General features: G+C 48.2%; 1 protein-coding gene across 1 annotated transcript in view; it reads right to left on the reverse strand.

Annotated features, from left to right (window-relative positions):
* Nucleotides 1-1,838: 1,838 nt before the first annotated feature.
* The window catches only part of LOC139574656 (speckle-type POZ protein), a 150,711-nt gene continuing 132,427 nt past the window's right edge, over nucleotides 1,839-20,122 (reverse strand). Inside the window, exons 7-11 of the mRNA XM_071399423.1 lie at nucleotides 17,229-17,406; nucleotides 11,344-11,399; nucleotides 9,132-9,254; nucleotides 6,646-6,788; nucleotides 1,839-2,769 (exon numbers count right to left, since the gene is read on the reverse strand). Coding sequence (XP_071255524.1) covers nucleotides 2,625-2,769; nucleotides 6,646-6,788; nucleotides 9,132-9,254; nucleotides 11,344-11,399; nucleotides 17,229-17,406 — 645 coding nt within the window. The 3' untranslated portion in view covers nucleotides 1,839-2,624. The remainder of the gene's footprint in view (nucleotides 2,770-6,645; nucleotides 6,789-9,131; nucleotides 9,255-11,343; nucleotides 11,400-17,228; nucleotides 17,407-20,122) is intronic.

The following is a 20,122-nucleotide window of genomic DNA, read 5'->3' on the forward strand; positions in this document are numbered from 1 at the left end:
TCTCTCCCCTCCCACTAGCCCTGCCTGTGACCACTTTCCCTTCCTCCCACTTGCTCTACCTGTGACCACTTTCCCTTCCTCCCACTTGCTCTACCTGTGACCACTTTCTCTCCCCTCCCACTTGCTCTGCCTGTGACCACTTTCCCTTCCTCCCACTTGCTCTACCTGTGACCACTTTCCCTTCCTCCCACTTGCTCTGCCTGTGACCACTTTCCCTTCCTCCCACTTGCTCTACCTGTGACCACTTTCCCTTCCTCCCACTTGCTCTGCCTGTGACCACTTTCCCTTCCTCCCACTTGCTCTACCTGTGACCACTTTCCCTTCCTCCCACTTGCTCTACCTGTGACCACTTTCCCTCTCCTCCCACTAGCCCTGCCTGTGACCACTTTCCCTCCCTCCCACTAGCTCTGCCTGTGACCAGTTTCCCTTCCTCCCACTTGCTCTACCTGTGACCACTTTCCCTCTCCTCCCACTAGCCTAGCCCTGCCTGTGACCACTTTCCCTCCCTCCCACTAGCTCTGCCTGTGACCACTTTCCCTCCCCTTCCACTAGCCTAGTTCTGCCTGTGACCACTTTCCCTCCCCTCCCACTAGCTCTGCCTGTGACCACTTTCCCTCCCTCCCACTAGCTCTGCCTGTGACCACTTTCCCTCCCCTTCCACTAGCCTAGCTCTGCCTGGGACCACTTTCCCTTCCCTCACACTAGCCTAGCCCTGCCTGTGACCACTTTCTCTCCCCTCCCACTAGCTCTGCCTGTGACCACTTTCCCTCCCCTCCCACTAGACCTGTCTGTGACCACTTTCCCTCCCCTCCCACTAGCCTAGCCCTGCCTGTGACCACTTTCTCTCCCCTCCCACTAGCTCTGCCTGTGACCACTTTCCCTCCCCTCCCACTAGCCTAGCCCTGCCTGTGACCACTTTCCCTCCCTCCCACTAACCTAGCTCTGCCTATGACCACTTTCCCTCCCCTTCCACTAGCCTAGCCCTGCCTGTGACCACTTTCCCTCCCCTCCCACTAGCCCTGCCTGTGACCACTTTCCCTCCCCTCCCACTACCTCTGCCTGTGACCACTTTCCCTCTCCTCCCACTAGCCCTGCCTGTGACCATTTTCCTTTCCCTTCCACTAGCCTAGCTCTGCCTGTGACCACTTTCCCTCCCTCCCCTCCCACTAGCCTAGCTTTGCGTGTGACCACTCAGATGTCCATCTCCTACATGCTCCTTCTCTACACTACTAATACCAGGGATCACACAATTCTATCCTAAAAGAGATGTAGAATGTGTCCCAAATGGCCACCCTAGTCACGAGTAGTGTACTAAACATGGAATAGGGTGCCTTTTGGGCCACAATTGTAGAGTCTGGGCGGTGTGTTAGCTAGTGGACAGAGGTGGCTGGGACACCTGGCAGATGATGACTGATAGACTGGTGTGGAAACAGCTTCTATAGAGACTTCAGGGTGATGGGAGTGCTGATAGGAGTCCTGCTGGGCTACAACCTCGGTCAACAGAGACAAATCCTGTTCAAATACACACCATTAGCCCAGCAGACCGAGGAGATTACATCTGTAGTCACAGACAGGAAGCACACTAAGACCAAGTCAAACACAACTAGAACTGACAGTGCCAACAGGTAAGGCTATACACCAGACATACCCTGGCACTTACAGTACAGTAGGATCAGGTGTGTGTAGGGGATTTAACAGACCTCGATCATGTGTGGATGAGATGTAAATAGGGCTGAGTGCAGCAGTTTCAAATGGGTGTTTATCCAGTCAATCATTGGCAGACATGGTCACACACACACACTAATGACAACTCAGTAGATATTGAAAGACAACAAGGCTTTTACAATCCAAAATAGCTGTATTTTGTGTTGAGACTAAACATTTGTTAGCGTTTTGACAGTGATGTAGGAGTGCGTTCTAATTCCACCAATGAGGAAAGTAGTCCTGAAAAGGGTCAGAGTAAAAACAGTTGATACAATATGTTTTTGTATGTCGTTTTTCTTAGAGAAAAAGGTTAGACATTTTGAACATTAAAACGTGTTCATCTCCATCTTGTTTCTTGCAAAAATCACCTTTCTTTTCACCCTTCGGCGAGAAAAATGCTTAAAATGTTATTTTGTACAAGATGGATGTCAAACATGAACTACAGGGGTGTTTCTCTGCTCAGGGAAGATGACTGGGACATGGTGGCACTTCATCACCTAAAACTTTCTCTTTGTCCATTTTTGGTTATTGTCTTTTTTGTTTGATTTTCTGATTTCATACATAAAGCTTGGGTTTTTACACAATGCTACAATGAGGAGTTAAAAAAAAAAGTAAAAAAGAAAATAAATTTACAACTTCTACCTCCCTCCTATACCCAAACACTGTGTTCTCTACAGGTGTACAGGGTAAGGTAGTCACTGTCTATATTCAGTTATCAGGGTGGATCATCCCTTTTTTTCATCGTCTTTGTACCAAATCCATACCATCCCCCCTGTATTTTCAGCTGAGGGAGGAGGGAGGGAGGAGCTCTGGTATAAATCTGGGCGTCTCTAGGTTCTGGAGGGGGCCTGGAGGAGGAGGAGAACAGAGTAGGGCCCTCTGTGTTCCCAGGGCAGAGCAGAGCAAGGGATCCAGGGACACTAGGACTGTTTGAGGCGTTTGCGTGGGGGTCCCAGGAAGGGGCACTGGGCCGAGGCCAGGGAGCGATAGGCCTCAGCCACCAGGTGGGGGTGGGATGCCACCATGGACTTCCAGCCAGACGTCTCCATCACCTCAGCAGCATGGCTAGAGAGAGAGACAGAGAGAGAGACAGAGAGAGGTGGGGAGAAAGAGGAAGGGGGGGAGAGGGGGGGAGGGACAGAGAGAGAAAAGTCAGAAGGAGAGGAGGAAAGAGTGAGGCAGAGAGCGAGAAGGAGAGATATTAGCACGGTTCTAACCTGGCTGCTCCATCCCATTCCTCCCTCCATCCTCCACACAGGCCTGACAGACTGCATACCACTGGGCCCTGTGGGAATCCCCAGCCTCCTCACACCCTCAGGGTGCACTACTGCACTATCACGCACACACATACATGGCCTTTAATGACATTTGTTCTGTGTATTAGTGTGTGTGTGTATGTTAATGAAAGTGTGTGTGTGTCCAGCAGCAAACCTCCCAGACATCCAGCCCACCTCTGACCCAGTTCCCTGGTAGGGACATGTACCCCCTGCTCCCTCTAATGGCCAATGGGCTGTGAGCTATGAGCTGTGCCTGGGGTTAGCAGACCAGCAAAGGGCACAGAGAGAGCAGCCACAGCTGGAGAGCAGGCAGGGCCCAGAGGGCTGGGGGAGAGGGGGAGGAGAAGAGAGAGAGAAGGGAGGGGTAGATGAAGGAGAAGTGGAGGGAGGGGATGAACGAGAAAATGGAAGGAGAGCGAGTGGAAGAGGAAGAGAGGTGGGGGCTAACAGTGGTGTTGACTGCAGGGCGGGGGGAGGGAGAGGTGGGGGCTAACAGTGGTGTTGACTGCAGGGCGGGGGGAGGGAGAGGTGGGGGCTAACAGTGGTGTTGACTGCGGGGCGGGGGGGAGGGAGAGGTGGGGGCTAACAGTGGTGTTGACTGCGGGGCGGGGGGAGGGAGAGGTGGGGGCTAACAGTGGTGTTGACTCCAGGGCGGGGGGAGGGAGAGGTGGGGGCTAACAGTGGTGTTGACTGCGGGGCGGGGGGAGGGAGAGGTGGGGGCTAACAGTGGTGTTGACTGCAGGGCGGGGGGGAGGGAGAGGTGGGGGCTAACAGTGGTGTTGACTGCAGGGCGGGGGGAGGGAGAGGTGGGGGCTAACAGTGGTGTTGACTGCAGGGCGGGGGGAGGGAGAGGTGGGGGCTAACAGTGGTGTTGACTCCAGGGCGGGGGGAGGGAGAGGTGGGGGCTAACAGTGGTGTTGACTGCGGGGCGGGGGGAGGGAGAAGTGGGGGCTAACAGTGGTGTTGACTGCAGGGCGGGGGGGAGGGAGAGGTGGGGGCTAACAGTGGTGTTGACTGCAGGGCGGGGGGAGGGAGAGGTGGGGGCTAACAGTGGTGTTGACTGCAGGGCGGGGGGAGGGAGAGGTGGGGGCTAACAGTGGTGTTGACTGCAGGGCGGGGGGAGGGAGAGGTGGGGGCTAACAGTGGTGTTGACTGCAGGGCGGGGGGGAGGGAGAGGTGGGGGCTAACAGTGGTGTTGACTGCGGGCGGGGGGAGGGAGAGGTGGGGGCTAACAGTGGTGTTGACTGCAGGGCGGGGGGAGGGAGAGGTGGGGGCTAACAGTGGTGTTGACTGCAGGGCGGGGGGGAGGGAGAGGTGGGGGCTAACAGTGGTGTTGACTGCTGGGCGGGGGGAGGGAGAGGTGGGGACTAACAGTGGTGTTGACTGCAGGGCGGGGGGGAGGGAGAGGTGGGGGCTAACAGTGGTGTTGACTGCAGGGCGGGGGGAGGGAGAGGTGGGGGCTAACAGTGGTGTTGACTGCAGGGCGGGGGGAGGGAGAGGTGGGGGCTAACAGTGGTGTTGACTGCAGGGCGGGGGGAGGGAGAGGTGGGGGCTAACAGTAATGTTGACTGCAGGGCGGGGGGAGGGAGAGGTGGGGGCTAACAGTGGTGTTGACTGCAGGGCGGGGGGAGGGAGAGGTGGGGGCTAACAGTGGTGTTGACTGCAGGGCGGGGGGAGGGAGAGGTGGGGGCTAACAGTGGTGTTGACTGCAGGGCGGGGGAGGGAGAGGTGGGGGCTAACAGTGGTGTTGACTGCAGGGCGGGGGAGGGAGAGGTGGGGGCTAACAGTGGTGTTGACTGCAGGGCGGGGGGAGGGAGAGGGGGGGCTAACAGTGGTGTTGACTGCAGGGCGGGGGGAGGGAGAGGGGGGGCTAACAGTGGTGTTGACTGCAGGGCGGGGGGAGGGAGGTCTGGGGTTTATTGGTTACACTGTGTAGTTTCTTTTCTATATTCGTCCTCTTTATTGATTTCAGTTATTGTCGATGTTGTCCGAGGGAGTAGGGTTGATAGCGCTTTGCTAGCTGGAGTCCCCCATGGTCAATTTCACAACAACAACAATACAGTCAAATTAAACTGTCATAATGCCCATAACCACAATTAATGACCAGGATTAGGAGTGGAATCACAGGAGAGAGAGAGAGAGAGAGAGCGAGAGAGAGGACAGAGGAGTAGGAGAGAGAGCGAGAGAGAGGACAGAGGAGTAGGAGAGAGAGCGAGAGAGAGGACAGAGGAGTAGGAGAGAGAGCGAGAGCGAGAGAGAGAACGAGAACGAGAACGAGAGAGAGAGGACAGAGGAGTAGGAGAGAAAGAGAAGCCAGAGTAGGAGAGAAAGAGACAGAGGACAGAGGAGTTGGAGAAAAAGAGAGAGCGAGGACAGAGTAGTAGAGAGGGGGGTCAGAGCATAAGGTAACAGGGGAGAGGGTGACTGAGAAAGGAAAAAACGACTCAAAGATGGAGAAAGAAAAGAGTGGATATGTGCAGGAGTAGGGACTGAAGAGAGTACAGAATATAGAGGACCAAGGCCCTCTTCACATAATTAAAATGCCCTTATTGGTATGGCAAGTTCAATGGATGGCCTTCGTCAGTGTTGACTAAAGGGAACAGTAATGTGTTCACATTAATGTTGACGAATCATAAACAACCAGCACATTGAGGAGCAACCTCATGCCGTGTATGGCCTCGGTCATCGAGAATCGCTCTAGTTAAAGGGATACTTCGTGACATTGGCAATGAAGCCCTTTATCTACTTCCCCAAAGACAGATACAATTGTGGATACCATTTTTACATCTCTGTGTCCAGTATGAAGGAAGATAGAGGTAGTTTTGCAAGACAATGCTAACTAACGTTAGCGCAATGCCTCTAAGTCTATGGCTATCTGCTAGCATGCTACCTCTAACTTCCTTCATACTGGACACAGAGCTATAACAGTGGTATCCACCAATTCATCTGACTGAGGAAGTAGATAAAGGGCCTCATTCTGAAATCCCAAAGTACACCTTTAACTCCCTGCCATACAAGTTTAGATTTGTCAAAACATGTTTGCTGCTAAATTGCCCCTGTTAATATGGCATAAAGTTGGTCTGAGAAGAGGTAAAATACTATTTCCAAAAAGAGAAATCGAGCTCCCAGTGAAAATTAATCACGATATTTTTGTGTGTTAGGTATATAGCGAGAGTGTTTTGAGTAAGGGGTATAGTAACGGTATGTGCTAGGTATTTAGCAAGAGTGTTTTGAGTGAGGGGTACAGTAACAGTGAGAGTGTTTTGAGTGAGGGGTACAGTAGTGTGTGTGTTAGGTATATAGCGAGAGTGTTTTGAGTAAGGGGTATAGTAACGGTATGTGCTAGGTATTTAGCAAGAGTGTTTTGAGTGAGGGGTACAGTAACAGTGTGAGTGTTTTGAGTGAGGGGTACAGTAGTGTGTGTGTTAGGTATATAGCGAGAGTGTTTTGAGTGAGGGGTACAGTAACAGTGTGAGTGTTTTGAGTGATGGGTATAGTAACGTGTGTGTTAGGTATATAGCGAGTGTTCTGATTGAGGGTTACAGTAACGGTATGTGCTAGGTATTTTGCGAGAGGGTTTTGAGTGAGAGCTACAATACCGGTGTGTGTGTTTGAGTGAGGAGTATAGAATGAGAGAGGGGTGCAGTGTGTGTGTGCCACTCACTAGTTGATGAAGTCCACAGCCTGTGTTTTGAGTTGGTCTGCACTGTGCAGGTCTGCCAGGATGAGGATCTCTGCAGTGTTCTCCACAGACAGACTGGTGCACAGAGCATCCTCACACATCACCTTCAGCCTCTCCAGAGCATACTGACAGAGAGATGGGGGGGGGGGGGAAACTAATACATTTGTACTTGCTATCTATCACCATTTACAATAGGAAATGCTGGACTGTGTAATGATTTCATAACATCAAATTGCTCCTGTCACGTCAATGAAGCTAGTTTGACTTTGAGAAAGAGGGAGAGGGTTTGAAAATGAGTGTTGACAGTGAGTGGTGGAGGTGGAGCGCGGGAACCAGGGAGAGAGCAGAGATCACGGTAGTGTGTAAACACTGAAAGGTGATTTATCTGACGTCATGTTAAACCCTAAGTGTCCAACTCAACACACCACGGTACAGTACACACCACGGTACAGTACACCAACAGTGTAGACAAACACACACAACTCTGAGGCAGAAAGTCACTCACAAAAGGCCTGGCCACCGTCCACACACTGACAGATAGGTGAGTGTGTCCTTGCGTGCAAATGGGCACATGACATATACACTACATGACCAAAGGTATGGACACCTGCACGTCAAACATCTCATTCCAAAAACATGTGCATTCATATGGAGTTGATCCCCCCGTTGCTGCAATAAGAGCCACCACTCTTCTGGGAAGGCTTTCCACTAGATGTTGGAACATTGCTGCAGGGACTTGCTTCCATTCAGCCACAAGAGCCTTAGTGAGATCAGGCACTGATGTTGGACGATTAGGCCTGGCTCGCAGTAGGCGTTCCAATTCATCCCAAAGGTGTTCGATGGGGTTGAGGTCAGGGCTCTGTGCAGGCCAGTCAAGTTCTTCCACACTGATCTCGACAAACCATTTCTGTATGAACCTCGCTTTGTGCACGGGGACATTGTCATGCTGAAACAGGAAAGGGCCTTCCCCAAACTGTTGGCACAAATTTGGAAGCACAGAATCTTTTAGAATGTCATTGTATGGTGTAGAGTTAAGATGTCCCTTTAGTGGAACTAAGGGGCCTAGCCCAAACCATGAAAAACAGCCCCAGACCATTATTACACCAAACTTTACAGTTGGCACTATGCATTGAAGCAAATGGCGTTCTCCTGGCATCCGCCAAACCCAGATTCGTCCGTCGGACTGCAAGATGGTGAAGCGTGAGTCATCACTCCAGAGAACGCTTTCCACTGCTCCAGAGTCCAATTGCAGCTCCACTCCAGACGACGCTAGGCTGCTCAGCCATGGAAACCCATTTCATGAAGCTCCTGACAAACAGTTCTTATGCTGACGTTGCTTCCAAAGGCAATTTGGAACTCGGTAGTGAGTGTTGCAACGGAGAGCAGACGATTATTAAGCGCTACGAGCTTCAGCACTCCGTCCCATTCTATGAACTTGTGTGGCCTACCACTTCACGGCTGAGCCGTTGTTGCTCCTAGACGTTTCCACTTCATAATAACAGCACTTACAGTTGACCAGGGCAGCTCTAGTAGGGCAGAAATTTGACAAACTGACTTGTTGGAAAGGTGGCATCCTATGACAGTGCCACGTTGAAAGTCACTGAGCTCTTCAGTAAGGCCATTCTACTGCCAATGTTTGTCTATGGAGATTGCATGGCGGTGTGCTTGATTTTATACACCTGTCAGAAACGGCTGTGGCTGAAATAGCCGAATCCACTAACTTGAAGGGGTGTCCACATACCTTTCTATATATAGTGTATGTACCCGCACACACGCAAAGCCCCACAACATTGCTAATCTTCAGACAGTAGCCAGGAGGACTGAGGCTGGCGATTCAGGTGTGTGTGTGTGTGTGTATTACATAAGAGCTGTACTATTGTGTAGCCAGAGAGGCTGCTGGGATAGCATCAGAGGGGTAAGGAGGACCTTAGTGAGACCTGGCCTTGGCCTCCAGTTATTCCAGCAGCTCCCTACAGAGTTACACACATGCACCGTTATTAAATAAATCACACACACTGCATGAGAAAAGAGAGGGAAGGAAATGAATGGGAGGAGAGAGGATGAATGCAGTTAAGATGAGGGAGTGTCACAAAAGGAATCCTTGAGGAGCGAAGGGCAGCACTTAACACAAACAATGTAGGGTGTGTGTGTGTGTGTGTTCGCGCATCAACAGACCTGAGGTCCTAGAAATTACTCAAATATGTTGACAGAAAACCAAGGAAGTTATGGAGGTTGAATTCTGCAACATTCAGATCATTTATTTAGTCACATACACCTCACAAAGACCTAGCATCATTCTGCACACAGGACCACTACATATGGTACATAGCATCACATACACCTCACACACATGAACATAACATACTGTATGCCAGGGAACATTATAACATGACATACTCACTCATCCATACAATATGATATCAGATACGATATACACACCTCCTCATTCCTCCTCCACCCACACTAACCTTGTCAGCCGCAGCCAGCAGGTCGTCAGCCATCTTGTCCAGGTTGGGGGCTTTGCCTGTGTAGATGAAGCACATCATCTCCTTGAACACCTCGGGCTCCACATCGTTGATCTCCACACGGTTCTGGAGGAGGAGAGAAGAGACCCAGGGCAGTGCTCAGAGCCTATATTACCACAACTTCCCAGCATCAGACCCATTATGAGCACTCCATTGACTGTGATCCTGTTCCAGCAGTCTTCCCATGATGCAGTCTGCTTAACTCATTTCAGATAGGTGAAACAAAAAGCTAATTTCTGCACAAAATTTGTTTACATTCCTGTTAGTGAGCATTTTTCCTTGGCCAAGATAATCCATCCACCTGACAGGTGTGGCATATCAAGAAGCTGATTGAATAGCATGAACATTACACAGGTGCACCTTGTGCTGGGGACAATAAAGGCTACTCTAAAATGTGCCGTTTTGTCAGACAACACAATGTTACAGATGTCTCAAGTTGAGGGAGCGTGCAATTAGCATGCTGACTGCAAGAATGTGCACCAGAGCTGTTGCCAGAGATTTGAAAGTTCATTTCTCTACCATAAGCCCCCTTAAACGCCGTTTTAGAGAACTTGGCAATACATCCAAAAGGCCTCACAACCGCAGACCACGTGTAACCACGCCAGCCCAGAACCTCCACATCTGGATTCTTCACCTGCGAGACAGTCAGGGGGGAAGGGGAAGAGGGTGCTGAGGAGTGTTTGTCTGTAACAAAGCCCTTTTGTGGAAAAAAACTCATTCTGATTTGCTGGGCCTGGCTCCGCAGTCTGCCTATGCCCTCCCAGGCCCACCCATGGCTGCGCCCCAACCCAGTCATGTGAAATCCATAGATTTGGGCCTAATGAATTTATTTCAATTGACTGATTTCCTTATGAACTGTAACTCTGTAAAATTGCTCAGTATAGCTAATTTTACTATCTACTTTATCATTCATGTCACAAACCCACCATGTCTACAACCATAAAACACACACACCAAATAGTTGTGAGCAGACCAGAGCACCTCTGAAACAGTCTGAACACGTTCAACCCCAAAATTGAAAACGACATTTGAGATGTATTTTTTTCCTCCACAGTCGATTCCTGGAATTAATCCGGAGCATTCGTTCCCAACGAACGGTGCCTGCAGCCAACGGCAAGCGCTCTTTATCGCTCGTCGGCACGGTAACGGTAACCTGAACCCTTTTCTCCGCTCCACGAGGCAGAACAAGGCAGTAAACCAATTATGTTGCTGCTTTATCGTCGCCACGGCGACCTGAGGTATTTCAGCGGGGTCAGGCCGGGTATACAGACAGCTCATAGCACATTAATGTTCCACTCTGGACACTAACAAAACAGAACACTACAAATCAACCCATTACACATTAGCACAGACATACACGTGTTTGTTTATCACCAACAAACACAAACATTCATGCTGTACAGAGAGTACACATGTGATCTTTCATGGTCTACCAACACACACACAGACAGAGTCTACCAACACACACACAGACAGAGTCTACCAAACACACACACAGACAGAGTCTACCAACACACACACAGACAGAGTCTACCAACACACACACACACACAGAGTCTACCAACACACACACACACACAGAGTCTACCAACACACACACACACAGACAGTCTACCAACACACACAAACAGGCACAAGTCTTGGCTATTATTGTGTTTATTTACAAACGCATTCATTCTCCCTCAATAGACTGTAGAATCTGTTTTCTCTATCATACGGGGACACATCCCTCCCCCTCTCCCTGATGAAGACGCCCACTTATACAGCAATTAAGATGTTTTCCTCGCTGTGTGCTTTATAATTTCCCCATTTGAGCAGGGCCCGCATCAATATTCTGCCAACACGACCTCTAAATCACTGACGTTCAATCTCACCACCTCCCTATCAGATGAGCAGGACTCACCATGGCACGGTGCTCACACACACACACACCTAGCAAGGATCTATTTTGGTCAAACTCCCACAAATCCTACAGATCTTACAGTGAGCCTGCCAACTCCATGCAGACAGAGGCAACATTCTGGAAGGGTACAGTAACCGTGTAGACACATTCCTGTCTGAACTAGTGATGATGCAACAGAGAGAAAGATATGTTAAGATCCTCCCCACTGACACACAGGACTGTTCAGGTCACAACACTGTCAACAACACTCACCTTTTTACTCTCCTCCATCTCATGCTCAAACATGGCACTGAACACTGGCGATCGGGCTGGAGGAGGAGGGGGGGGGGGGGGGGTAGAGAGAGCACATCAAAATCTATTTGTCACATGTGCCAAATACAATGCTTACTTACAAGCCCTTAACTCTATTTCTTGAACTGCATTGTTGGTTAAGAAAATATTTACTAAATAAACTCAAATAAAAAGTAACATAACGAGGCTATGTACAGGTTAGTTGAGGTAAGATTGATAGAGCAAGCGTGCGAGAGAGAGGAGAGAGAGAAGGAGGGAGAGAAGGAGAAGGAATAGTTCAGTTGGCTGATGTGTCCCCCATCTGTCTGTCTGTCTGCCACAGGGGCAGTGGAAAGAATAACAGCCTCCTGTACACACCGTCCTGCTACTGCTACTCCCAAGGCCTAATGAAGCCATCTTCAATGAGTTTGACCAGCAGCACCAGTTCTCACTTTAGACTAGCAGGGCCATGAACCAGGAGATACAGGATGTGCCCCAAATGGCACCCTATTTCCTATATAGTGCACTATTTTTGACCAGGGTAGCACACTAGGGAATAGGATGTAATTTGGGACACACTACACCACATAGCGTTGTTTAATTCATCAGAGATTTGTCAGAGAGAGAGAGATAGAGAAACCCAACCCCGCAGCAGCACACAATTAAAATGGCTCAAAATGACTCAATAATTGACAGCCATTCACATTCTCCACAGGGAGACCGTTTCCCCCTCTAAATCATCATTGTTTCATAGTCTACATGTGTTTTTCTAATAAAGAAATGTGATTCCTCTCAATCAAAGTATGAGACTAGTGTGCTTAGGAGTAGGACAACTGGAGCGTTGTTCCACAGCTGAGAGTTGTTTTGTTGTGAGCGTTGTTCCACAGCTGAGAGTTGTTTTGTTGTGAGCGTTGTTCCACAGCTGAGAGTTGTTTTGTTGTGAGCGTTGTTCCATAGCTGAGAGTTGTTTTGTTGTGAGCGTTGTTCCATAGCTGAGAGTTGTTTTGTTGTGAGTGTTGTTCCATAGCTGAGAGTTGTTTTGTTGTGAGCGTTGTTCCACAGCTGAGAGTTGTTTTGTTGTGAGTGTTGTTCCATAGCTGAGAGTTGTTTTGTTGTGAGTGTTGTTCCACAGCTGAGAGTTGTTTTGTTGTGAGTGTTGTTCCACAGCTGAGAGTTGTTTTGTTGTGAGTGTTGTTCCATAGCTGAGAGTTGTTTTGTTGTGAGTGTTGTTCCACAGCTGAGAGTTGTTTTGTTGTGAGCGTTGTTCCACAGCTGAGAGCTGTTTTGTTGTGAGTGTTGTTCCATAGCTGAGAGTTGTTTTGTTGTGAGTGTTGTTCCACAGCTGAGAGCTGTTTTGTTGTGAGCGTTGTTCCACAGCTGAGAGTTGTTTTGTTGTGAGTGTTGTTCCATAGCTGAGAGTTGTTTTGTTGTGAGTGTTGTTCCACAGCTGAGAGTTGTTTTGTTGTGAGCGTTGTTCCATAGCTGAGAGTTGTTTTGTTGTGAGTGTTGTTCCACAGCTGAGAGCTGTTTTGTTGTGAGCGTTGTTCCACAGCTGAGAGTTGTTTTGTTGTGAGTGTTGTTCCATAGCTGAGAGTTGTTTTGTTGTGAGTGTTGTTCCACAGCTGAGAGTTGTTTTGTTGTGAGCGTTGTTCCATAGCTGAGAGTTGTTTTGTTGTGAGCGTTGTTCCATAGCTGAGAGTTGTTTTGTTGTGAGCGTTGTTCCACAGCTGAGAGTTGTTTTGTTGTGAGCGTTGTTCCACAGCTGAGAGTTGTTTTGTTGTGAGCGTTGTTCCATAGCTGAGAGTTGTTTTGTTGTGAACGTTGTTCCACAGCTGAGAGTTGTTTTGTTGTGAGCGTTGTTCCACAGCTGAGAGTTGTTTTGTTGTGAGCGTTGTTCCACAGCTGAGAGTTGTTTTGTTGTGAGCGTTGTTCCACAGCTGAGAGTTGTTTTGTTGTGAGCGTTGTTCCATAGCTGAGAGTTGTTTTGTTGTGAGCGTTGTTCCACAGCTGAGAGTTGTTTTGTTGTGAGCGTTGTTCCACAGCTGAGTTGTTTTGTTGTGAGCGTTGTTCCATAGCTGAGAGCTGTTTTGTTGTGAGCGTTGTTCCATAGCTGAGAGTTGTTTTGTTGTGAGCGTTGTTCCATAGCTGAGAGTTGTTTTGTTGTGAGCGTTGTTCCACAGCTGAGTTGTTTTGTTGTAAGCGTTGTTCCATAGCTGAGAGCTGTTTTGTTGTGAGCGTTGTTCCACAGCTGAGAGTTGTTTTGTTGTGAGCGTTGTTCCATAGCTGAGAGTTGTTTTGTTGTGAGCGTTGTTCCATAGCTGAGAGTTGTTTTGTTGTGAGCGTTGTTCCATAGCTGAGAGCTGTTTTGTTGTGAGCGTTGTTCCACAGCTGAGAGTTGTTTTGTTGTGAGCGTTGTTCCACAGCTGAGAGTTGTTTTGTTGTGAGCGTTGTTCCATAGCTGAGAGTTGTTTTGTTGTGAGCGTTGTTCCACAGCTGAGAGTTGTTTTGTTGTGAGCGTTGTTCCACAGCTGAGAGTTGTTTTGTTGTGAGCGTTGTTCCACAGCTGAGAGTTGTTTTGTTGTGAGCGTTGTTCCATAGCTGAGAGTTGTTTTGTTGTGAGCGTTGTTCCACAGCTGAGAGTTGTTTTGTTGTGAGCGTTGTTCCACAGCTGAGAGTTGTTTTGTTGTGAGCGTTGTTCCACAGCTGAGAGTTGTTTTGTTGTGAGCGTTGTTCCACAGCTGAGCGTTGTTCCACAGCTGAGAGTTGTTTTGTTGTGAGTGTTGTTCCACAGCTGAGAGTTGTTTTGTTGTGAGCGTTGTTCCACAGCTGAGAGTTGTTTTGTTGTGAGCGTTGTTCCATAGCTGAGAGTTGTTTTGTTGTGAGCGTTGTTCCATAGCTGAGAGTTGTTTTGTTGTGAGCGTTGTTCCATAGCTGAGAGTTGTTTTGTTGTGAGCGTTGTTCCACAGCTGAGAGTTGTTTTGTTGTGAGCGTTGTTCCACAGCTGAGAGCTTTTTTGTTGTGAGCGTTGTTCCATAGCTGAGAGTTGTTTTGTTGTGAGCGTTGTTCCACAGCTGAGAGTTGTTTTGTTGTGAGCGTTGTTCCATAGCTGAGAGTTGTTTTGTTGTGAGCGTTGTTCCACAGCTGAGAGTTGTTTTGTTGTGAGTGTTGTTCCATAGCTGAGAGTTGTTTTGTTGTGAACGTTGTTCCACAGCTGAGAGTTGTTTTGTTGTGAGCGTTGTTCCACAGCTGAGAGTTGTTTTGTTGTGAGCGTTGTTCCATAGCTGAGAGTTGTTTTGTTGTGAGCGTTGTTCCACAGCTGAGAGTTGTTTTGTTGTGAGCGTTGTTCCACAGCTGAGAGTTGTTTTGTTGTGAGCGTTGTTCCACAGCTGAGAGTTGTTTTGTTGTGAGCGTTGTTCCATAGCTGAGAGTTGTTTTGTTGTGAGCGTTGTTCCATAGCTGAGAGTTGTTTTGTTGTGAGTGTTGTTCCACAGCTGAGAGTTGTTTTGTTGTGAGCGTTGTGCCATAGCTGAGAGTTGTTTTGTGTGAGTGTTGTTCCACAGCTGAGAGTTGTTTTGTGTGAGCTGTGTGAGCTGTGTGAGCTGTGTGAGGGTATTATAGAGAGGCAGTGCCGAGCTCGTTCTGCAGTAGACAGAGAAGCACCACACACTGTTTTAGATCACATGACCAATAAGAAGCCAATTTAAAGCGTTCCGCTCAGCCAGCACACACACTTCCACAGCCCTTTTGATCCTGCTCTGTCCGTCTCCACAGCGATTAACGGCCCAGAGAGTTGTCACAGGAACGGTGGTGGAGAGGGAGAACAATGAGGGGAGTGGGTGTCACCTAACCCAGGTAGCGGAGGAAGCGAAGGAGAAAAGGAGAGAGGGAGGTGCAGACAGCCAGATGAGGGGGTGGAGAGAGAGAGTGAAGACCCCAATGCCACAGTAGCACACAATTAAAATGTCTCAAAATGACTGGATAATTGACAACCAGTCTCATTCTCCACAGGGAGAGTTCCTCAAAGTTTCAGTCAGATACTCAGTCATTGGGCTCTATTTGCAGCTGCCATTAACAGCCTGCTCTTTGGCAATTTCAACTTCTAAAAGCCAGCACTCCACTATTTTCCAACCCTGGAGCAAGGGTTGGTAATTTACCTGTCTTATATCAGCTCGCGTGCGCTGCGGTGTGAGGAGTGGAAATATTTGGGGTGTCTTTAAATACGTGTGCCAATGTCCCAACTTCAAGCAGCGCTTGTGGTGATATTTAAGACTCACCAAAAGCTGGATTTTGTGGAAATGCAATTGGTTATAGCATTGATTTGGTCAGTGGAGGCTCACAGTAGCATAATCAGTAGCCTATAAGCAATGTTTTATAAAAAAATTGCATGAGCATCAAAACAGTCAGACATTCACGTTTTTTCTTTACATTTTTATCCATGCAGCTACTGTGATAAGTTTGGACTCATTAGGCCTATGTGCGATGCCCATGGAATGAAAGGTGTCAGTGACTGTAGGAAGTCACTTTAGGAAAATTAAGTTATTGCAATAGACTGCTTGTGTTTTTCCTTTATCATTTTGACAAAAAAAAATCCATCTTCTACTTTTATCTGAACCTAAATGTCAAATTACGGAAATTCAGACCGCTGTCCTTGGTGCTGAATCCGCACGTAGCCTGTTAATTTGTTTACATTTTACGTGGCAAAGTCACTAACCGGCCATATCAACAGCGATGGTAGACTTATCTTATTATAACGTTTGGGCAATGTCCATGGCTGTTAGCGCAATGTGTGTAGACAAATATTTCCATGTTGAAGCCAATATCAAAAAATAAATTGGCTATGTTTGTTCTAACTATGCCTATTGTATGGTTAGTGTGAACTATTTAATAAACTATATTCAATGGATAGGACAAACATCCATGCCTCCGGCCAAAGAGCCCTAAGTCTACGTGTGCACACATTGCCTTACGCTCATGGAACGAGAGATGTGATTTATGATATCATGCTTCTGACCCGATCCTGTTTAGAAATATTGTTGTTAGTAAAAAAAAAAAGAAAAAAAAAGTGCTTTGTTTTTTGCTTTAAAAACCAACTTATTTGAAAGATTCACCATCTATGGGTTTATGGCAGGGATGGGACACTTTAATGGGACTGGGGGGCCCCCAAAAATCAAAACTTATCATGAGGGGTCACGGTTGCTTGAGGGTCTGCGAGTAGAACATTTCAGGCTGGAGGCGCCCGGCCCGAGCGCAATGAGCCAAGTAAAGCTACCCCGGCCAAAACCTCCCCTTAACCCAGACGACGCTGGGCCAATTGTGCGCCGCACTATGGGACTCCCAGTCATGGCCGGGGATCAAACCCCAGGCTGTAGTGACGCCGCAACACTGCGGTGCAGTGCCTTAGACCGCTGCGCCACTCGGTAGGCCCTGCTGTTCAGTTATTAGAATTATACACTTTTCTTTTTAGGCCTTATTGATAGCCAAGTGAATTTAGTCTTGCTTATTGATTATGTTTGGCATGACCACACTGCAATAAACAGTAGGACTACAAAGCAACTACATATTTAGCCATGGAGCACGTTCTGATTGGTCAGTGTGGGGCCAAACCTTGACATACCCACAACGTGTTTTATAAGTCCAGACCTTTCGCTCCACCGCCAGCTACTGCGGCCATAATTCTGGTTGTGAAAATTGCAAAAATATTTCTAACGCTACCGCCAGCGCTAAGATTTAACATTGCGTTAGGTTTGTTACAATAGAGCCCATAGTCTGTGTTTGTCATTGATGTGTCCATATCTGTAAGAACTCGGTCAGGTGTTCTGTGTGGTCAGTATGCACGTGCGTGGCGTGCGAGACAAAAGTAGTCTTACCTGCCAGGATGGCTTTGTGTGCCTGGAACTCCTGTCCCGCCACACACAGGGAGCAGTCAGTGAAGCGGGAGTGTTCCCACAGCCCTCCCAGCTCATCGGCCAGCCTGCAGTCTGGCACCTTCACCATGTTCATAGTGTTCTGACCTGAGATGTTCACAGAGTCCTGCACCACACTCACCTACAGGGAGGGAGAGATAGACGGAGAGACAGGAGACGAGAGAGAAAATGAGAAAGAGAGAGAGAAAAATAATGAGAAAAAGAAATGTAGAAAAGAAAAAAAGAAAGACGGAGAAAGGGAAGATCAGTCAGTCAGTCTACTCACACTGTATACATGACAGCAACCAACAGACAGATATCAGTGGTATTAGACCGTCTATCACCTTACACCTTCTAATGGACAAATCAGACAACACACACATCAAATCATATACAGGAAGATCAGCCACTAATAGACGATCTCTGCCACACCAATCAATACATCAACCGTTAAATAAAGCTGCCATGCAAACACACACCTCCAAGAATTAACGGTGTGCTCTGCTCATGTACCACATCCACTCAAACAAGACACTAGACAGGGACTTGACTCAGTCTATTAATCATTAGGGTGTGTGTGTGTATATATTCTCCATGCTGGCTTAGCCACCTGTTCAAGACAACATTGAACATACTAATTTATCTCACTACAGGACAGCGTGCGCCCCACACACAGTCTTGTACAACTAACCTTGTTGGGACACCAAATGTAGTACCATTTAAGATCCAATTTTCCCTCCTAACCTTAACCCTAAACCCCGTAGAAATAGCATTTGACCTTGTGGGGACTAACAAAATGTCCCCAGTTTTTGTTCGTTTACTGTTCTTGTGGGGACTTCTGGTCCCCACAAGTATAGTTAAACACGTCCACACACACACTCCTATTAGGTTATCAGCAACCTTTAAAACCACAGAAGTAAAGAACCAAACATCGCCCAATAATTTCCAAGAAGAATCCAAACATTTTGAAGAAGCATTCCTAAGCCTGAAACAATTCCCGGAAAAATATGTTTCATTGCCACTAAAACTGTTCCTAGAAAAAGCTGTGTAATGGCCACAAACTCCCAAATGCATCCCAGTAAGGTGACCTTGCTACTGTCTGTTCAGACAGGGAGGGATGGAGGCTGCCCCCATGAAAACACCCTCCCTGTCCCCCTCTGTCTGTTCAGACAGGGAGGGATGGAGGCTGCCCCCCATGAAAACACCCTCCCTGTCCACCTCTCTGTCTGTTCAGACAGGGAGGGATGGAGGCTGCCCCCCATGAAAACACCCTCCCTGTCCCCCTCTCTGTCTGTTCAGACAGGGAGGGATGGAGGCTGCCCCCCATGAAAACACCCTCCCTGTCCCCCTCTCTGTCTGTTCAGACAGAGAGGGATGGAGGCTGCCCCCCATGAAAAACACCCTCCCTGTCCCCCTCTGTCTGTTCCTCTCTCCGTTCCTCTGTCCACCCATCTGACTCAGGCAGAGACGAAAGGGGAGAAAAACACACAATGAAAAAGTGTGTGGCAAGCAGGAAATTGAATGTCAAGGACCCTTGTTTGCTCCTGATGGAGGTGTAAGTGTTAGCCTGGAGGGGAGAGAAAGACAGGGCGGGAGGGTTAGACATGGAGAATAAAAGACTGGGAGAAAAAAGGCAGGACAGGGTGACAGAGAAATAATAGGAGGGTATAGGATCCCAAGGAGGAAATAGACTCATAAACACAAGCTCATTTCCTGTGATGACATTACAGGGACACAGTACAAAGAAATGGTGATGTTGAGAGGAGAGCATTGTGACCACGAGTATTGTGTATCACTGTGTGTGTGGCACAGTCTGGTACCCACAGCTGGCTCCATAAAACACACTCCAGGGGGACTTTAGTATGAATGATGTACATCCATCTCCACACACACAAGTTACTCATAAGACACTGATTAGCAACTCATACAAGGACTGGGAGAGACGGACATGTGTGGAGGAGAGATGAAGATTGAGATGAGAGAGCGAAGGAGAAAGAAGACAGTATAGGAGGTAGATTAAAAGAGGTAAACTGGAGACTGAGTAAGAGGGAGATAACAGGTAAGTCAACAGACAGCACTGGGTCTGTTGAGATGCACTCTGTATGACTGGTAAACTGGAGACTGAGTAAGAGGGAGGGAACAGGTAAGACAACAGACAGCACTGGGTCTGTTGAGATGCACTCTGTATGACTGGTAAACTGGAGACTGAGTAAGAGGGAGGGAACAGGTAAGTCAACAGACAGCACTGGGTCTGTTGAGATGCACTCTGTATGACTGGTAAACTGGAGACTGAGTAAGAGGGAGATAACAGGTAAGACAACAGACAGCACTGGGTCTGTTGAGATGCACTCTGTATGGCCGCGTCTCAAAAAGCGCCCTATTCCCTATATAGTGCTCAACTGTTGACTGTAGGGAATGGGTGCCAATTGTGCAGCACTCATTATCTATAGTGGTAAATACAGATGGGAGTGTTTCTGTTTCATGTGTGTCTGTTGGTATAAATAAACCAATAAGCATGGCGGTGCACTCAGCCGCTGTATGGCCACGCTAGGCTAGCCACGCTAGGCTAATCACACTGGCTAACCTGGCCCATTATTCCATCAACTAACCAGGTGGAAACAACACTTTGCTGTAGCTCTGCAACTACCTCCTATTTACACACACTGAACTACTGTCTTCACCCCTCTGTCATGTTCTCCTGTCATCATCATCATCTTCATCACCAGCATGTTCAACAATTATCATCACCATCATCCTCGTCAGCAAGGCCGTATATTACTGTATCATTATGGTGGCGATGTTCATTAATGGCCTTAACCCCTGACCTGCTGGTTTCTCTATTGACTCACAGCAGCCCT

Source organism: Salvelinus alpinus, chromosome 1 (assembly GCF_045679555.1).
Source record: "Salvelinus alpinus chromosome 1, SLU_Salpinus.1, whole genome shotgun sequence".
Taxonomy (NCBI): Eukaryota; Metazoa; Chordata; class Actinopteri; order Salmoniformes; family Salmonidae; genus Salvelinus; species Salvelinus alpinus.